The sequence below is a fragment of the Myotis lucifugus genome, unplaced genomic scaffold (genome assembly GCF_000147115.1).
Source record: "Myotis lucifugus unplaced genomic scaffold, Myoluc2.0 scaffold_164, whole genome shotgun sequence".
NCBI classification, from domain to species: Eukaryota; Metazoa; Chordata; class Mammalia; order Chiroptera; family Vespertilionidae; genus Myotis; species Myotis lucifugus.
Window position 1 is genome coordinate 2253662 of NW_005871212.1, and position 16398 is coordinate 2270059.

Consider the following 16398-nt stretch of genomic DNA (forward strand, 5'->3'; position numbering starts at 1 on the left):
AGAGACCCTTGTTCAAAAGGCTGGAGAGTGGAAAAGGGGAAATTCCCTTTGCGTGTCCCGGGTAGAGGCACACACTGGGACAAGTTGCCTTTGGAAGGGTGGTTGGGAGAGTTGGGCAGGGGCTGGGTTCGGCTCACGGGTGCCAACTTGGACTTTGTCTTGAGAGAAATGGGGAACAAGGGAAACCTTTGACATATTTAAGCAGAATGGTAGGATCAGGTTTGCAATTCTAAGAAATCATTTTGGCTTCAGGCTGGAGACTCAATTGTAGGGCAAGAGTGGGAACAGGTTGCCAGATAAGAAGCTATTGCAGGTTCTAGGTGGCAGTGGAGGGTGGTGGGACAGAGTTGAGAGGTAAAGCGTCAGTCAAGGGGAATGCTCCTGAGAGGAATCTACTGTGACAGTTGCGTGAGGGGGAAGTTGAAGGTGACTCCGGGTTTTCATCCTGAACAGCTGGAGACTAAAGATGGTGATGGCTAGGAGGGGCAGGTTCTGTGGCGTGTGTTGATTTTGAGTCGGGGGCCAGTGATTGGGCCGGAGGTGAAGACCTGAGGGCTGTTGGCAGGCATCACTGCTGACCCTGGAGGAGCTGGAAGGCAGGCCTGCCAACTTAGTGCCATCAGCAGCCCTGGCCCAGTGCCTGTCATGGCCACACATTCTGAGTGTGGGGCCTGTGTTCTTCAAGTACATGGCCACCTCTTGTTTTCATAAAGTAACAAATGCCTGGCTCGTCTCTAGCCCCCAGTTGACAGAAGAATAAATCCTGGACACTCGGGAATGGGCCGAGTCCACTCGCGTTCCACATGTGGCGTTCCCTCTTGGCTGCTTACAGTCAATGCTTTAGAGACGATGGCTGAATGGCATGCTCCAGCATCTCCTAAGGGATAAGTCATTAGTTCATCACTTTGGAACAAACACACTTTAATTCTAGTGACATTTCCAAGGCTCTGAAGTGGATTCTGCGTTCATAAGAATACCTCCCAACTTTATTAAAGCCAGCGGCAGAAAGGACTCATTTGGCATTTGATGGCAGTAGAACCGTTTTAGAAGTAGAACCGTTTTAGAAATGTCACCTCGTCCTCACTGCCGCAGGGGTGGGTTTTCATTGCGTGGGTGCTGGCCTCTGTAGGGACTGCAGTCACGCTCAGTGCGAGCCCGGCAGTCAGGATCATTGCCCTCCTAGTCATGAAGGAAGGAGTCTGGGTGGAAGGGGGGCAGGCCCCTCATTTGTAGGAGAGAGGGGGCTTTTCTGAACTTTAAATTATGACTCATTGATGTATCTTTGGGCCCCTGCGTCCTGAATGCTTTTAACATAGTCTGTCTCTAGGCCCCATAGAGAGAAGCTGTCTGGGGTAACGGATAAACCACCCAATCGGGCAAATACAACCTCTAACCCCAGCCTACTTTGCTTGGAAAGTCACTTAATATTCGGAGCCTCAGCTTCCTCCTTTGTAAGATGGGGATGGAGGGGTTCCTAACTCCCAGTGTGGGAGGGGCCTCAGCCTCTTCTTCTGTAACGTGGGGATGGAGGAGCCCCTAGCTCCCAGTGTGGGTGTGTCTTAGAGCATCGGACTGCCCTCACTAAGTACCACCTCATAAACAACAGGAATTTATTGCTCCCAGTTCTGGAAGCTGGAAGTCCAAGATCAAGGTGCGGACTGGCGTGGTGTCTGGTGAGGACCCACTTCTTGGTTCAGAGATGGCCGTCTTCTCTCTGTGCCCTCACATGGCAGAGGGGACAGGGAGCTCTCTGGGGCCTCTTTTGTAAAGGCACCTAACCCCATCCATGAGGGCTCTGTTCTGATGACCTGATCATCTTCCCAGGGTCCTGCTTCCTATAGCAAGACATTGGAGATTAGATTTCAGCAGGAATTTCGGAGGGAGACAAACATTCAGTCTAAAGCACTGAGTATCAGTTTCCTCCTACAAAGCGGAAGTGGTTTTCCTTGCTGGGTGGCTGAAGAATCCAGTGAGAGCATAAGTGCTGTCACCTTTAGAGACTTCCTGTGTGCAAGATATTCTGCTAAGCCAGTGGTTCTCAACCTTCTGGCCCTTTAAATACAGTTCCTCATGTTGTGACCCAACCATAAGATTATTTTCGTTGCTACTTCATAACTGTAATGTTGCTACTGTTGTGAGTCATAATGTAAATATCTGATATGCAGGATGGTCTTAGGCGACCCCTGTGAAAGGGTCGTTCGACCGCCAAAGAGGTCGCAACCCACAGGTGGAGAACCACTGTGCTAAGCCCTTGACATGTCACCTTATTTAAAGAGGTATTTTGTATGTTATAAGGTAGTTCTCTGAGTATCCCCATGCTACAGATGAGAAAACACTTGATTTGCCCAAGAAAAAGCCAGGAGCTGGGCCCAGGCGCTGGCCCTTGCAGCTCTGAGGAGCACCTGTCGGGCGGGGGCCTACCTGCGTGTCAGCCTTTCTCTCAGTGCACTCTTGGACATGCAGGGCTGTCAGAGCCCCCAACGGGTCTTGTGTGAGGCCGTGGATCTAGGGGGCGTGGAAGGACAGGGGCTGTGCAGCTAGCACCATGCCTCCTGCCACAACAGGCACTCCAGCTCCTGCTTAGCCACTGGGCTGGGCTTTGGGATTCCCCCCGGGGCCTGTCTGACTGGGAGGCAGTGAGCAGCCTCTGCCCGTGCTCTCGAGCTTCCTTTCTCATTTTGTTTGGGTGCCATTCATTTCCTCTGGGTGACTGCTTTATTGTTTTCCATTCTCTCAAGCAGCCCTTTTTGATTTCCTGTAAATCCCTCTATAATCATACTCTTCCCCACAAACATGAGATCATAACTGATAATGTCTCTTCTTGTGCTGGGTATTGCAGTTTGAATGTGGAGGTCAAAAGTTGAAACTTAATAAGAGCAGGCATCTCACTTCCATAATTTAGGCTGTGTTTCTCTTTTCTTGTTCTGCAGATGATGAAATTGATCTGTAGGTAGGCTGGGAAATGAAAGGAGATGCTTTTGTACTGTCTGATAGCACCGTGGTTGAATTTGAGTTAAGTTCCCCCGGAAGCATCACAGGAGAGCTAGCATGTCAGCAAGTGCCGTGCGCTTTCTTGGTATTGAAGTGAGACTGTGAAATTGAGTCATAGGCCGGTTTTAGAACTGGTAATTACACCGAGCAAAGGTGTCTTGTGTGTATTAATCAGGCAGTGGGGTAACAGATCTATTTGTACCCCGTTTCTATGTTCCGGAGATGGTGAGGTTCAGGGGCAGAGCACACCAGGATCCTACATCCCAAATTAGAAAAGGCACATAGGTGATGACCTAGATTCTCGATATGTATGTGAAAACTATTTCAGTAAGAATGCTTTTTGCTGTTTTTGTCTCCAGACATATACTAGTAGGCATTCAACCCAAAGTTAATAAGAAACCCAAGTGGAAAGTGGGATTCTAAGCACAGTGAGAACTTGAGGTATGGTGTGCCAGGAGGCAGGAGCCGGGCTGTGGGAACATCAGGGCCTGGTCCCGGGCGCCTCCCCTGCATGTGGCCTACATCTGCCTGGCCCCACTCTGGTCCCAGACACGCTGGGCTCACAGCTGCACTGAGCCATCACTACTTCATGGCTCTGGTTTCTCTGAGAAGACTTACTCATTGAGCCTCTTGGAGATTTGTAATTCCAACCAGCTCTTTGTTTGCTGTCCCTGCTGCTGTTCTGGAATTTTACCCTTTGCATCCCTAGGGGTGGAAGGAATGGTCTTGGGGGTCCTGTGGAATTGAATTCCCACCCACCTCTCCCACAGAACCATCCCCCATACATTCATCTGCAGGAGAGACAGAACTTCTGTCCTTTCCAGTGGGTTTTGTTGAACACTGTGGCACTCTGATGCTTAGAGACTGATTTTGGAAATACTTCAGCCCGTCTTGCTACCGTTTTCCTCCGTGGAGCATTCAGACCTCAGTTAATTGGTGTCTTCATCCTGGGTTTAATGTCCAGAGGCAGCTTTGTGACCTGTGAATATTTAAGCGGGGAGGGGGCGGGCTAATTGCACAAATGAATCTCTGCCTAGTCCAGTTTTTGTCGTTTCAGGCCTGAGCCTTGGCCCCGCTGCCTTGTACTTGAGCAGCCCCTGGGAGTGGTGATGCTCACTGGCATGGCCAGGAGCTGGGGGCTGTGCACGAGTGCCTGTCTCCCACACACATCAGGACCTCCTCTCGCTGGGGAAGAGCCCCTGCCTGCTGTCAGACCTCTTAGGTGGCGTCTGTGAGGTCTTGTCTAGAGCCTTGGTCCTCGATGCTTCATGGTGGAGGAGGCCTTCTCCTCTCTTAGGGATACAAACCTTGCAGATCACATTTCTAACCGTGACTTGCGCATCCTTGGGCTGAGTGTGACACTAAGCATCCCTCACTCCAGAGGCCACTGGGCCTGCAGGGCGGGACCATGGTGCAGTCCCCCTGCCCTTGCCTTGTTGTGCTCAGGAGTAATGGAAGTTGCCTCATCAGGTTCAGGGCAGGGACTTTCTCCTCAAGATGGGGAGAAACTGCAGAATGCCGGAAAACCCTATTCGCTGCAGTCATCTGAAAAGTTTGTGGTGCTTGTGTCATGGAGATACTGGGCCAGGCTGGTATGCCTGGCGTCGGGAGTGACATCAGGCCCAGAGTGCCCTGTGGGCCGTTGGGAAAGCCTGTGCAAGCAGACGGCTATTTTCAGGGCCTTTAACACCTGGATTAAATGGGCCAGGCCAGTGCTCGGCCAGGCCAGTCTCTCTGGAGAACTACTTTTGTGGGATAATTTGCCCTGGCTCAATTTGATTTTTTTTTTAACATGACCAGAAAATCAGTCCTCTAAAGAAAAAGAAAAGGGAAAAAAAAGGAAAAAGAAAACCAGTCCTGAGAAAATGAGCTAGAGGCCTAGCTTGTCATCTTCCCCAAAGTGGAATTGGAGAAGAAAGCGGGACTGGGGTCCTCGGCCTGAAGTGCCTGAATCTCTGCCGGGAAGAGAGTGTGGTTTGGACTCTGCCTCCTTTCTCCTTGGGCTGATTGTGAGCTTTTCCTTGCTCGTCTCCGGAACCAGGTGCTCAGGCTGCAGGGAGAGGCCAGTGGAGGGGCCAGTGGAGGGTCTGTGAGGTGGGCTCTTGGGGGTCGAACCCTGGGGCCGCTTCTTCCGACCTCTGTGGCTGGGATGAGGCAGTGGTGGTGGGAGTCTGGGCTGCTGTGCCCCTGTCCTGCTCAGGGCAGGCAGGGCGAGTGACCTCCCACGCTGACCTGGTGCACCCGCCCTGGGAGGCCTCCTTTTCTTTTGAAATGAGGCCATTATCTCCTTGCTGAAAGGAAGGTGTTTCCAGCTTTGGTGCGATGCCCAAAGACTATTTCTAAGCAGTTACTGTGTCTGCTCTAGGCCAGGCACTGTTCTGGCCCTGGGCTGCCTCCGGGGAGGAGACTCAAGTGAAGAAGAGATTACAAGTGTGATCGCTTACGGAGGATTCCTATAGAGTCCAGTGGTTCTCAACCTTGGCTGCACATTAGAATCACCTGGGAATCTTTTAAAAATCCTGATTTCTGGGCCTCATCCTCCAGAAATTCTGTTTCTTTGTTATGGGGTGGGGCCACAACATTAGTAACAAAGAAACAATTTCCGGAGGATGAGGCCCAGAAATCAGGATTTTAAAAAGATTCCCAGGTGATTCTAATGTGCAGCCAAGGTTGAGAACCACTGCTATAGACGGACTGGGAACAGAGAGCCGCTTAGCCTGTATGGGGGATGGAGGGAGCCCTCCTCCACCTGGAGAAAAGTGCCTTTCTGTGGGAGCTGGAGGATGAAAGGTCACCGAAAAGGCACTGGCCAGCTCCAGGCAGAGGCGCCCTCTGTGGGGGAGAGGGGGTGGGGCCTGGAGAGCCTCAGGAGTCACCTTGTAGTTTTAATTCCATCCTGAGGACATCTAGAGGGCACTGAAGGTTTTGAGCAAGGAAAAGCAAGGTCAGGTTTGCATTTTCTAAAGCTCTGCCCTGTCGGGGAGCAGACAGCCTGGAGGCTTGGAGGCCAGCAGAGGCAGGAGAGGTTGTGCAGGCTGGAGGGAGTGAGGTCTGGATGGAGAGAAACCGAGGGTCTGAGAGAGGTGGTGGTGGTGGATTGACAGTCCGTGGTCATCAGCTGGATGTGGGAGCAATGCACAGACCAGAGGGAGGTGTCTGGGAGGATGTTGGTTAAGTTTTAAGCTGTGATTGAGATGGGGCACATGGATGGGTGGGAGTTTCTGTCACTGAGCTGGAGGCGCCTGGGGGACCTGTGCCAGAGGGGCTGTAGGAGCTGGGAGAGAGGAGGGGCAGCGGGGCAGGGAGGGGAGGGCCTGTCAGGGACATGAGGGGGGGTGCCAGGGGAGGCACTTCCTCTGGAGTCACTGATGCCTCTGGGTTTGGCAGCTGGGGTGAGAGGGCAGCTGGCAGAGCGTGGGGCAGGGCGGAGGGAGAAGAGGGGAGGGGAAGAGGAGGGGAGGAGATGAGGACGAGGTTCCAGGTAAGCCAAAAGCTGCTCCCACTCCTCTCCCAAGGCAAGCACTGTTTCTGTTCCCTTTCCAGAACTGTGGCTGGGTAGCGGGGGGTAAAGCTTGGCGAGAGGAGGGGGAAGTAAGCGAGTGGTCATGGGGCTTTCAGTAATAGGGACCAGGTGGATGGAGGGGTTGAGGCTGGGAGCTGAGCCCAGGTGTGTGTGGGAGGAGGGGCTAAACCTCACCTGGAAGAGGACACTCCTTCCCTTGTGAGAGGGGAGGGAGGAGGGCATGAAGGGGCAGGGGAAGGTTTGGTTGTTTGAATAAGAGGTGAAAGTGTACCCAACTGCTGGCTTCTGTGTTCTCCAAATAGATGAGCTCGTTCATCTTCTGAGAAGGGGAGGGAGACACTGAGCTGGGGAGGGGAGAGATCTTAGCAAGGTGGAGAATGTTAGAGTAGGCCTCCTGCATGCCCCCTTGCAACTCATGGCAGAATTGGGGCCAGGTGGAGGCTGTGGGACTGGAGACAGAGCTACTGTGCCAACCACTCCCAGACAGGATTTCCCTGCAGCCCCTGTGGTCCTGGAACAGCTCTCACAGGCACGGGCTCTGGTTTGACTCTCATGGAGGTTTGGCTAAGCCTGTGTGGATAGGTGGGCACAAGGCCTAGAGGTCTGAATTGTTGGCTGGAAGGATGGACCAGGGATCTACGCTGAATAGAGAGGCAGAGGGCCAGAGGCAGATGCATCCCAGCGAGGCCCACTCCCACTTACCAGTTCCTCCGGCTGGTGTGCGCAGGGCAGCAGTGGGGAACAATGCACCAGGGCTGCTAGGTCATCCTGTGAGTGGGTTTGGATCTCAGGAACCGAGCTGCTCACCCGAGTCCTGTCCATGGCTCTGGACCCTCACCCTCCGGAGCACAGGTACATGCGTCCTGATCCCCAAGCGGGGTGCTCCCAGCAGCCCGGTGCAGGCACCTTTATGATGGTAAAGAGCAGACTTTCAGGTTCAGTGTCTGCCCCTCCAGGAAGAAAGCAGGTCCATTTGGAAGAAGCTTCAGTGGGCTTGGGGTTGGCCTTTGCTCCATTTCTCTCTGGCTTTGCTGCTCTTGAGGGCCTTGAGTGTGTTCCCTTGGAAAGAGGCAGAGGTGGCTTTGTTGCAGGTGGTCACCCTGAGTCACAGTGCAGGAGGCCATGAGGGATGGCTGAGGACTCTGCTCCTCATGACTGGCCCAGCTGCCACTCCGATGCCCGGACCTGCGGTTGCTTGTTTGACATGGTGGAGGTAGAAAGCAAGCATTTATTTAGCTTCTCCGTGTGAGTCTTACTTAGGGATGAGATTGATTTCGAAGACCAGAAACCTAACCATATTTGGGCAAATGAATATGAGTTTATTGTGAGGACTCCCTGGAGTCCAGTTGCAGGAAGTACATTGGGTCTCTAGTGGTCAGCAGGGTCTCTTGGTTGCGCCTCCTGCTCCACAGGTACCCTCTCCCTTGCTGTCTCCCCTTGTCTGCTCCTCGTCCTGCTTCTCTCTGCAGACGCTCTTCCCACACTCACTCCTGCACCATGCCGCCCCTCCCGCCCTGCCCCAGTCTCAGGCGGGTCTGACCCACATGGTATTTCTGGGCTGCCCGGGAAGGAGAGACCTCTTCAGCCAACTGGGCAGAGCCCTGGGAGGCACACACTTCAGATTCAGGTCTAACAGCCTCGCCATGTAGATTTTTCCTCACTTTTATGGATGAGGAAACTGGTTCTGGGTCTCTGGGCTTCTTCTACCACCCACAGCAGCTTCCAGATCTTGGAACTAGAAACACCTGCACACCCGAGGCTGGCATTAGGTGAGGACGGGCAATGCTTAGTGTAGCTTTCCCTCCTGCAGTTTGGTGACCCACCCAGCCTAACTGGGCATGACCTGGCCCTGTGATCCTTCCCAGGTTGTGCGGTTGTGGCAGCCCCAGGTCTCCCTGGAGGGGTCCAGCCAAGCTCCTGCTGAAAGTCACTGACTCTCCCTCTGTTTTTTCCCTCCCTGAAGCCGGGTCTTTAAGACGGACATGGAGCTGGAGGTTTTGCGCTACACCAATAAGATCTCCAGTGAGGCCCACCGGGAGGTAAGCAGGGCCCCGCTTGTTGGAATGCTGTCTGGTTGGGCTGGGCGAGCTGCATTGCTCTGTGTGGGGCCAGAGGGCGGCGTCAAGATGGGCGGCGTCAAGATGGACGGTCTCAGGGCAGCTGCAGTCCCGAGTGCCAGTGGAGCAGGCAGGAAATGTCGCTTCAGCCTATCTCTTTTCTGTTCCCCAGTGGAGACAGGGCAGGGACAGCAGAGGTTAAGGCACCCACCCCCAAGAATTTACCAGCAAGAAGTCCTCACGTCCTGGGGGCTGGGGCTTTCCCTCCTGGTATTCCTAAAGGCCCAGCTTCTTTCAAAGAATCTTTTGTTCTCACCCAGGGTCCAAGCACACTTATTACTGTCCTCCGTTAACCATCCTCACAGGTCCTTTCCCAAACCTTCCCACTTTACCTGAGGATCGAGAGCAAATAAGGAAGTGACGGTCAGGGTGATGGCATAGCCTGGTGCCTGCTTGGTGACAGTCACAGCTTTGTGTCAGGAGAGAGACAAGGGTCATTTGTGGGCAACAGAATCTTTTGTCTGAATTCATTTTCTCTGTTTTTTTAAATTTTATTTTTCAATTATAGTTTTCACTCATTATTATTTTGTATTAGTTTCAGGTGTACCACTTAGTGGTTAGATAGTCCTACATTTTACCAGTACCCACTGGCACCGTGCAGAGTTACTGCAATATTATTGACTGAACTCCCTATGCTGTACTTAACATTCCTGTGACTATTTTGTAAACACCAGTCTTTTCAATCCCTTCGCCTTTTTCACTCAGTCCCCGAACCCCCTCCCCTCTGGCAAATCAGTCTGTTCTCTGTATCTATGAGTCTGTTTCAGTTTTGTTTGTTCGTTTCTTTTGTTCATTAGATTCCATATAGAAGTAAAATCATATGGTATCTGTCTTTGACTTATTTCACTGAGCATAATACCCTCTAGGTCCATCCGTGCTGTTGCATATGGTAAACTCTCATTCTTTCTAACGGATGGCCAAGTAATGTTCCACTGTAAAAATGCACCACAACTTTTTTAGCCACTCATCTATTGATGGGCACTTGGGTTGCTTCCATGTCTTGTAAATAACGCTGCAATGAACGTGGGGGCGCATATATTCTTTTAATGGCAGTTAAACAAAGGAAACCTTGTAGGTTAGTCGTCGTAGCTCTCTGAGTGTTACATGTTCACAGATGTCTTGATCAAATCTTACCTGCCATCAGCCCGCTGCAGATCTGTGCTGGGTATTGATCGGCTTCCGAGTGGAGGTGCGCCAGAGTGGTTAAATAAGCTGTGTAGCTTTTGGAGCTTTAAAAACGTTCTGATTTATCCCATTTTTGCACCATTGTGTGCACATAACGTTCTTTTCTTTTTTTGAAGAAGAGATTCTTTTGAAAAAGTGCTATCCCTTGTTTATCAGGCAGTGCCACTTCTCTCCTTAATACAAATGTCTTTGCTTAATATCCACCCTCCAGGTGATGAAAGCTGTGAAAGTGGGAATGAAAGAATATGAGCTGGAAAGGTAAGCTGCTGTGCCTCTCTGGGTAAAGATTAAAATGTAAAAACAGTAATTTATGTTCCCTGAGCAAATAGCAGATGAGGTGCCTCAGGGCCGCGGCAGATTGAATGGGGACTATGAGCGGGGCTTGGGCACCGTGGGCAGAGGCCTTCTCCGACTGTGGCCACTTTGCTGGCGCTTGGTAGAGTGTTTGATGGTAATGGTCTGTGATTACTTCTGAGGCTGCTTTAGTGCCTCATCATTTCACTCCCTGGACTTTGTTTGTGCAATTTGCAGGAAACTTTACCAAAGAGCTGCTATTGTGACTCTGAAGGGCGCTGTTGAAACAGCCTGTCATTTACGTGTAAACACGGTCATTATGTCTGCTGCTAGGACAATGGGGTCTCAGGTTGGCTAAGTGGCTCATAAAGTGTTCTGAAGAGCTCCACTGGCCTTGGCCTGCCGTGTGCAGTGCGGGCTTCCTGGGGCTGCCCCGCCATGTGGGTGTGGCCTGCCCAGTCCTCACCTGCTCCAGGGCCTGGGCTCAGCATGCTGCTGCCAGTGGCATGAGGAATCCCTTGGTCAGACCCAAACTGCTCCAAGGGCTCCTTCCACCCATGTCCTGGGTCACCCACCAGTGACTGTACCATCTGGAAGCTCCCCTGGGGAGAGGGAGGGAGAAGCTGCCATTCCCCCCCCTACACCCATCACATAGTAGGAAGTCCACGTTTCCCCCTCTGTGACATAGTAGGAAATCCATGTTTCATTTCTGCCCCAGTTCCTGGCACAGAGCTTCTAAAACCCTCAGAATTCCCCCAGTGACAGAGTCTGCTGTTCATAACTAGAGGCCCAGTGCACGAATTTGTGTATAGGTGGGGTCCAGCTGGCCCACCCCAATGGGGCTGATCGGGGCCAGGCCAGCCGGGGGGAGGGGCCACCCAGCCCTGCCCTCAATCGGGGTTGGGGGGGCTGATTGGGAGTGGGGCCGGTCAAGGGGAGGGGCCACGGGCGGTTGGGGGTACCAATCTGGGCCTCCATCGGGCCGCTTGGCCACCGCAGTGCACATCATAGGTACCGGTTGTTCGGGTCGTTCCTTCATTCCAGTCGCTTGGCTTTTATATAGATAAGCCCCTTTCAGCCACACCTGAGTTTATGCTAATGAAGTGCTAGTGACTGGGAGAGAGGCTGGAGATTGAGTTCTGACCAGTGATTTTTTTCAGTTGTGCCTCCGTATGGAACCTCTATAAAAACTTTGACCCACAGGGTTGGTGAGTGCAGTGGAGATGCTGGGAGGAGTGCTCCTAGAGGGCATCTAAGCGCCACACCCCTTGCCCCATACCTAGCCCTGTGCATCAGTTCCATCTGGCTCGTCCTGAGTTGTAATGTTTATAAGGAAGTGGTAATAGTACATGAAGCGCTTCCCTGAGTTCTGTGAGCCGTTCTGGCAAATTATCAACCCAAAGAGGAGGTCATTGGAACCCCAGATGTAAAGCCAGTCAGTCAGAAGTACGAGAGGCCTGGACCTGTTATGTCTGAAGTGGGGATATTCTTGTGGGATTGAGACCTTAACTCTGGCAGTTAGCGTCAGAAGTAAGGGGTAGGACACCAGTTGGTGCCCACAGAGAATTGGAGAGCGGGTGGTTGGAAAACCCACACATTTGGTGTCAGAAGTGTTGTGAGTACAGAAAAAAGAGTATCACCTTTTACCCTCGGCCCCCCATCCCGGTCCTGGACTGCCTTTCCTACCTGGCCTTAGAGCTTGGCGCTGCCTCCCCTTGCGCACCTCGCAGGGCCCAAGTCTGCCTGGGGCGCCCTCAGGGCCTGCGCTGCTTCCGTGTCCCCTCCCAGCCTTTCTGGCCTGCCCGCTTTGTCAGTGCTGGGTGAGGGCGAGGTGCAGACGGAGTCAGCGGTGGACAGCAAGGGCATTAATGGTCACCATCACATGGCTTGGGAGTAGGTGTCTTTTTCAAAGTCCAACCCTGAAAGGAGTCCTGAGCAGGGAACCTCTGGGTTTCTCTCCTCTTCCCCTGGCGGGATGGAGCAAGTGCTTCATCGGGGACCCAGGAGGATGGGGAAGGGCAGGCAGAGCGCCAGCCTTGGCCTCCCTGTGGTCTGCTGCAGTGCAGTATCTGCTCAGGATTCCCAGCGTTCTCAACCCCAAGGATCTGGGGCAGGAAGAGGTCCGCCCGCTACCAGGGAAGTAGGGGGCGGGGGGGGGGCAGGGGTCTCTGAGATTGGCACTGTCCCAGGAATCTGGTCTCATCTTAATTGGCCTATAGCAGGGGTGGGCAAACTTTTTGACTCGAGGGCCACAATGGCTTCTTAAACTGGACCGGAGGGCCGGAACAAAAGCATGGATGGAGTGTTTGTGTGAACTAATATAAATTCAAAGTAAACATCATTACATAAAAGGGTATGGTCTTTTTTTTTTTTTAGTTTTATTCATTTCAAACGGGCCGGATCCGGCTCGCGGGCCGTAGTTTGCCCACGGCTGGCCTATAGTGACCCACAGCTGATGCCCCAGTGTGGAACCCTGCCGTCCACTGCAGCTGGCCGCCGTGTGCCCAATGCTGCAGGGAGCTGAGCTCCAGAGGTGACTCTTAGGAGGGGCCTGAGCTTTCTCCCGCACCGGTTCCCAGAGCCCAACCCTGCTGCAGCCAGACAGGCCTGCATGTGAGCTCTGGGTCAGGGGCCTGTGGGAATACTTCCAACTCCTTACCCTCCACCCCCTCAAGGTAATGCCAGTCTTTTTTTTTACCTTTTAGTAGGAAACGGCAAATACTGCTGCCACCCCCAGAATAGTGTAATGAACCTCAAAGTCCCCACCAGGATTTTTGTTTAGTTTAGTTTTGTTGGAATATTTGAGACCAAATCCCAGGTATGTCATTTCTCCTGTAAATGCATCAGTGGGCGGCTCAGTTGATGACGATATCCTTTTCCTTTACATAACCACCTTGTCATTATCACATCTAACTACGTTAGCAGTAGATCCTCAATATTACCAATATCTAGTCCATATTGGGCCAAAACTATCTTTTTATGAGTTGGTTTGTTCAAGTCAGGATCCTAAGTCTGTGAGTTGCATTTGGCTGTTGTTTGAAGGAGGGTCTCTTTTAAGGCCAAGCCCTGGGAGAATACTTTGTCTTCAAACCGCTCAGCCTCTATCCCCTCCCCCATTCCTGGACTCAGCTCACTGCTGCTGCCTCTGGATCCAGGGCAGCTTTCAGAGAAATGAGATCGTGGCCAAAAGCAGCTGCCCTGAGGTGCTGCAAGGCATTAATTCAGCCCGATGTGCAGGTGTGTGCACCGAGGTGACCTGCTGTGCCTGTGCCCAGCTGTGGCCGGTCATGGGAGACACAGAGGGGAAGCGGTGCCTGCCCTCAGCCACGATCTGGGGGTCCCTGAGAGCTGAGAGCAGGGGGCTCCCGGGGTAGAGGGTGGATGGAGTTGGGGACTGCTCTGGGGAAAAGCTGAAGTAGAGATGATAAGAGCAAGAGACAGACTGTTCCTGAAGGACAGGTGGGTGGGGTGACCTTTTCAGACAGAGGGTGTCACCCCCTGAAGATGGTAGGTTGTGCTAGGACATTGTCACGTCCTGGGGTGTCCCTGGCCCTGTGCGGTGGCACATTGCTCTGTCGCTGCCGAGTGCTGGGGTCAGTTTTGTGGTCTCTGTCCTTGGGAGCCTGGAGGCTGCTTCTTGGAGGCTCCACCTCGTTTCCCTGCAGTGTCTGCCCCACAGCTGGTGGCAGGACACACATGTGGGTGGGTTGGATGGATGGACAAGAGAAAGAATAAAATGTCCTGAGCTAGTTTCCTGCTGTCGTCTGTGCCCCTGTGAACTCGCCTTTTCTTGACCAGGTGAAGAATATGAAACCTCATCCGAAGCGCTAGTTCCCCACGGGGTGCGGCCCTTTGAGCGCAGGCTGCACTGATCCCTGGGTTAGAAGAATGTGCCTAGAACCTGCTGGACATTCTCCCGGGGGCATGGCCACCCCAGCCCCAGAGCGGGGCACCGGGCAAGAAGGGCAGGGACTCCTGCGGGTCGGGACTGGAGCGAGGGTGGGGGTCGGGGAAGGCGGGCAGGAGACGGGCTGGCGTTCTCCACGGCGGGCACGCCGCCACCGGCACAGGGTGCTCAGACTCACTCAGACATGCTGGCTACCAGGAGACCACTTCTAAGATTTACGCTTTTAAAAATTTTATTATTGAAAGTTTGTTATAAAATCTTGAGGGCATGTTAAAAAAAAGAGTGAGCTGATGGCAGTTATTAAGACACCTCCTCCTTCGTGCTGTGCCTGTGAGTGGGGTTTCAGAGGGAATGAAAATCACTTTCCACAGTTGAGGTGCAGTAAATTGTGTTAAACCAATAAGACATTAATGTTTGGGTAAATCGGGCGCTAACAGCATCTGACTGCAGGCCCAATCAGGCAGACCATTCTGCCGCTCATATTATTTAATGTTAGTGGCGTAACCAGCTTGTAGCCGGCTGGCATGGGGCTGGCAGCTGAATCAATTACCTGCAAACACTAATTTAGAGCATGCTCAATTGGCTGTGTAAGCAGGTCCCGGTTCACATTTGCCACAAGGAGATTAATAACTTGATGTTTTTGACAGCCTGGGACCTTAATTGAAATTACGCTCCTTCTCTCCATGCTGTGAATGGGGCATTTTGGCCCTTCCCTGACAGCTCCTATGGGGATTGTGCGAGTCGTTTGAAAGGCAGAGGGACTGTGAGGTGTGCTGGGGACAGCATGGCGTTGTCCTCCTCCCCGGGCTGGGATCCTTCTTGGCAAACACCCCAGGCCCATCTGGAGACCATGGCATGGCCTGGCCTTGGCTCTGTTCCGGCCCAGGCAGCAGCCCACGGGACGCCTCCCGCTGCCTTTCAGTCCGTTAATGAAGAACTTGCCCAGCTGTGCTCCGGGGGGATCAAAGTCTCCTTGCCTTTTCCTGCCCTTTGGTCCGATGGAGCGAGTCATGATTCTGTGTGTTCTTGTGCCCGCTGGACCCTGATTGGGGGTGGGGTATAGAGACCCAGCCTGGGGGTTTCTTCCAACAAATACCGCTGCTAGACACACCACACACACACACACACACACCTCTCACCCATACCACATGTTATAAACATTACCCACACAGACACATGCACACCCCACACACACCACATACACTCATTCCCCATACATAATCACACACACCACTCACATACCCCTCACACACTACACATACATTTACACACAACACCTACCACATGCATCACACCACACACAATAAACACCTGCACCCCACACATACACTCATTCTCCATACATATTCATACACTACTCACATTCCCTTCACACACTACACATGCACCATATACAATGCCTGCCACACACACCTACCACATATATCACACCACACACACATAAGCACCCTCTACACATATGTACCCCACACATACCACACCACTCACATACCTCTTACACACACATTCCTCAAAACACAATACACAACACCTATTACATACTAGTACACCACACACACCACACATGTACAGTACATACATACACACCACACACATACCACTCACCCCATTCACACACTCACACATACCACATCACTCACACGCTCCACGCACTCACACATCATATGCACACAACACGCACACACTCCACCCAAGCCACGTGGTGCTGGGTCAGGTGGTTGGTCTCTCACTTCACCCACTCCAGGCAGCAGGTTGCAGAGCCCTTGCTGTATTTTTGTTGAACAAGGCCTTCTTTTTCTTTTTTGAGGATTACAAAACTTAACTCCAGTCAGCATAATTGGAAGGTGGGAGAGTTAAAGGAAACCCACAACCCCACTGGGCCCTGGTGATTATGGCTGCGGAAGGCACGGGCAGTTGAGGCAGACAAGCTGCTTCTGTCCGCCCTGCACCCCCCCGCCCCCGCCCGCCCCAAGGCCTTGCCCTGCACGGTTGACGAGCTTATCCCTCACTCTGCTCCACACCCTCCGCCCCCCCATCAGACTGGCTGCATCTCCAGCTGCCTCTCAGCTTAGCACCCTCATCTTCCACCAGTTGGTCCCTCCTGAAGCCCTGTCAGCACTGAAGGACCATCTCTCAGATGCCTGGGCCCTTCTCACTCTGGGTCTTGCCTGGAGCTCTTCCTGCGGGGCATGCTGGTCATACATGTCCCTGACCACAGCCCTCATGGGTCGTGCAGAGGATCCAGTTTTCATCGATGACGGACATCGCAAGAGGCTCTCATCTCCCTCCTTCCTGGAGGTTCTGGAGACGTACAGCCAGCTCCCAGCCACCTGGGAGTGGTCAGCCTGGGCAGTCCTGGGCACCAGTGAGGCGCCCTCAGT

At 52.8% G+C, this 16398-nt stretch overlaps 1 protein-coding gene across 1 annotated transcript in view; it reads left to right on the top strand.

Moving 5' to 3' along the window:
* The window catches only part of PEPD (peptidase D), a 115975-nt gene that overhangs the window by 40787 nt on the left and 58790 nt on the right, over window positions 1–16398 (top strand). Inside the window, 2 exon segments of the mRNA XM_006095976.3 lie at window positions 8478–8553; window positions 10028–10074. Of these exon segments, the coding sequence (XP_006096038.1) occupies window positions 8478–8553; window positions 10028–10074 (123 nt within the window).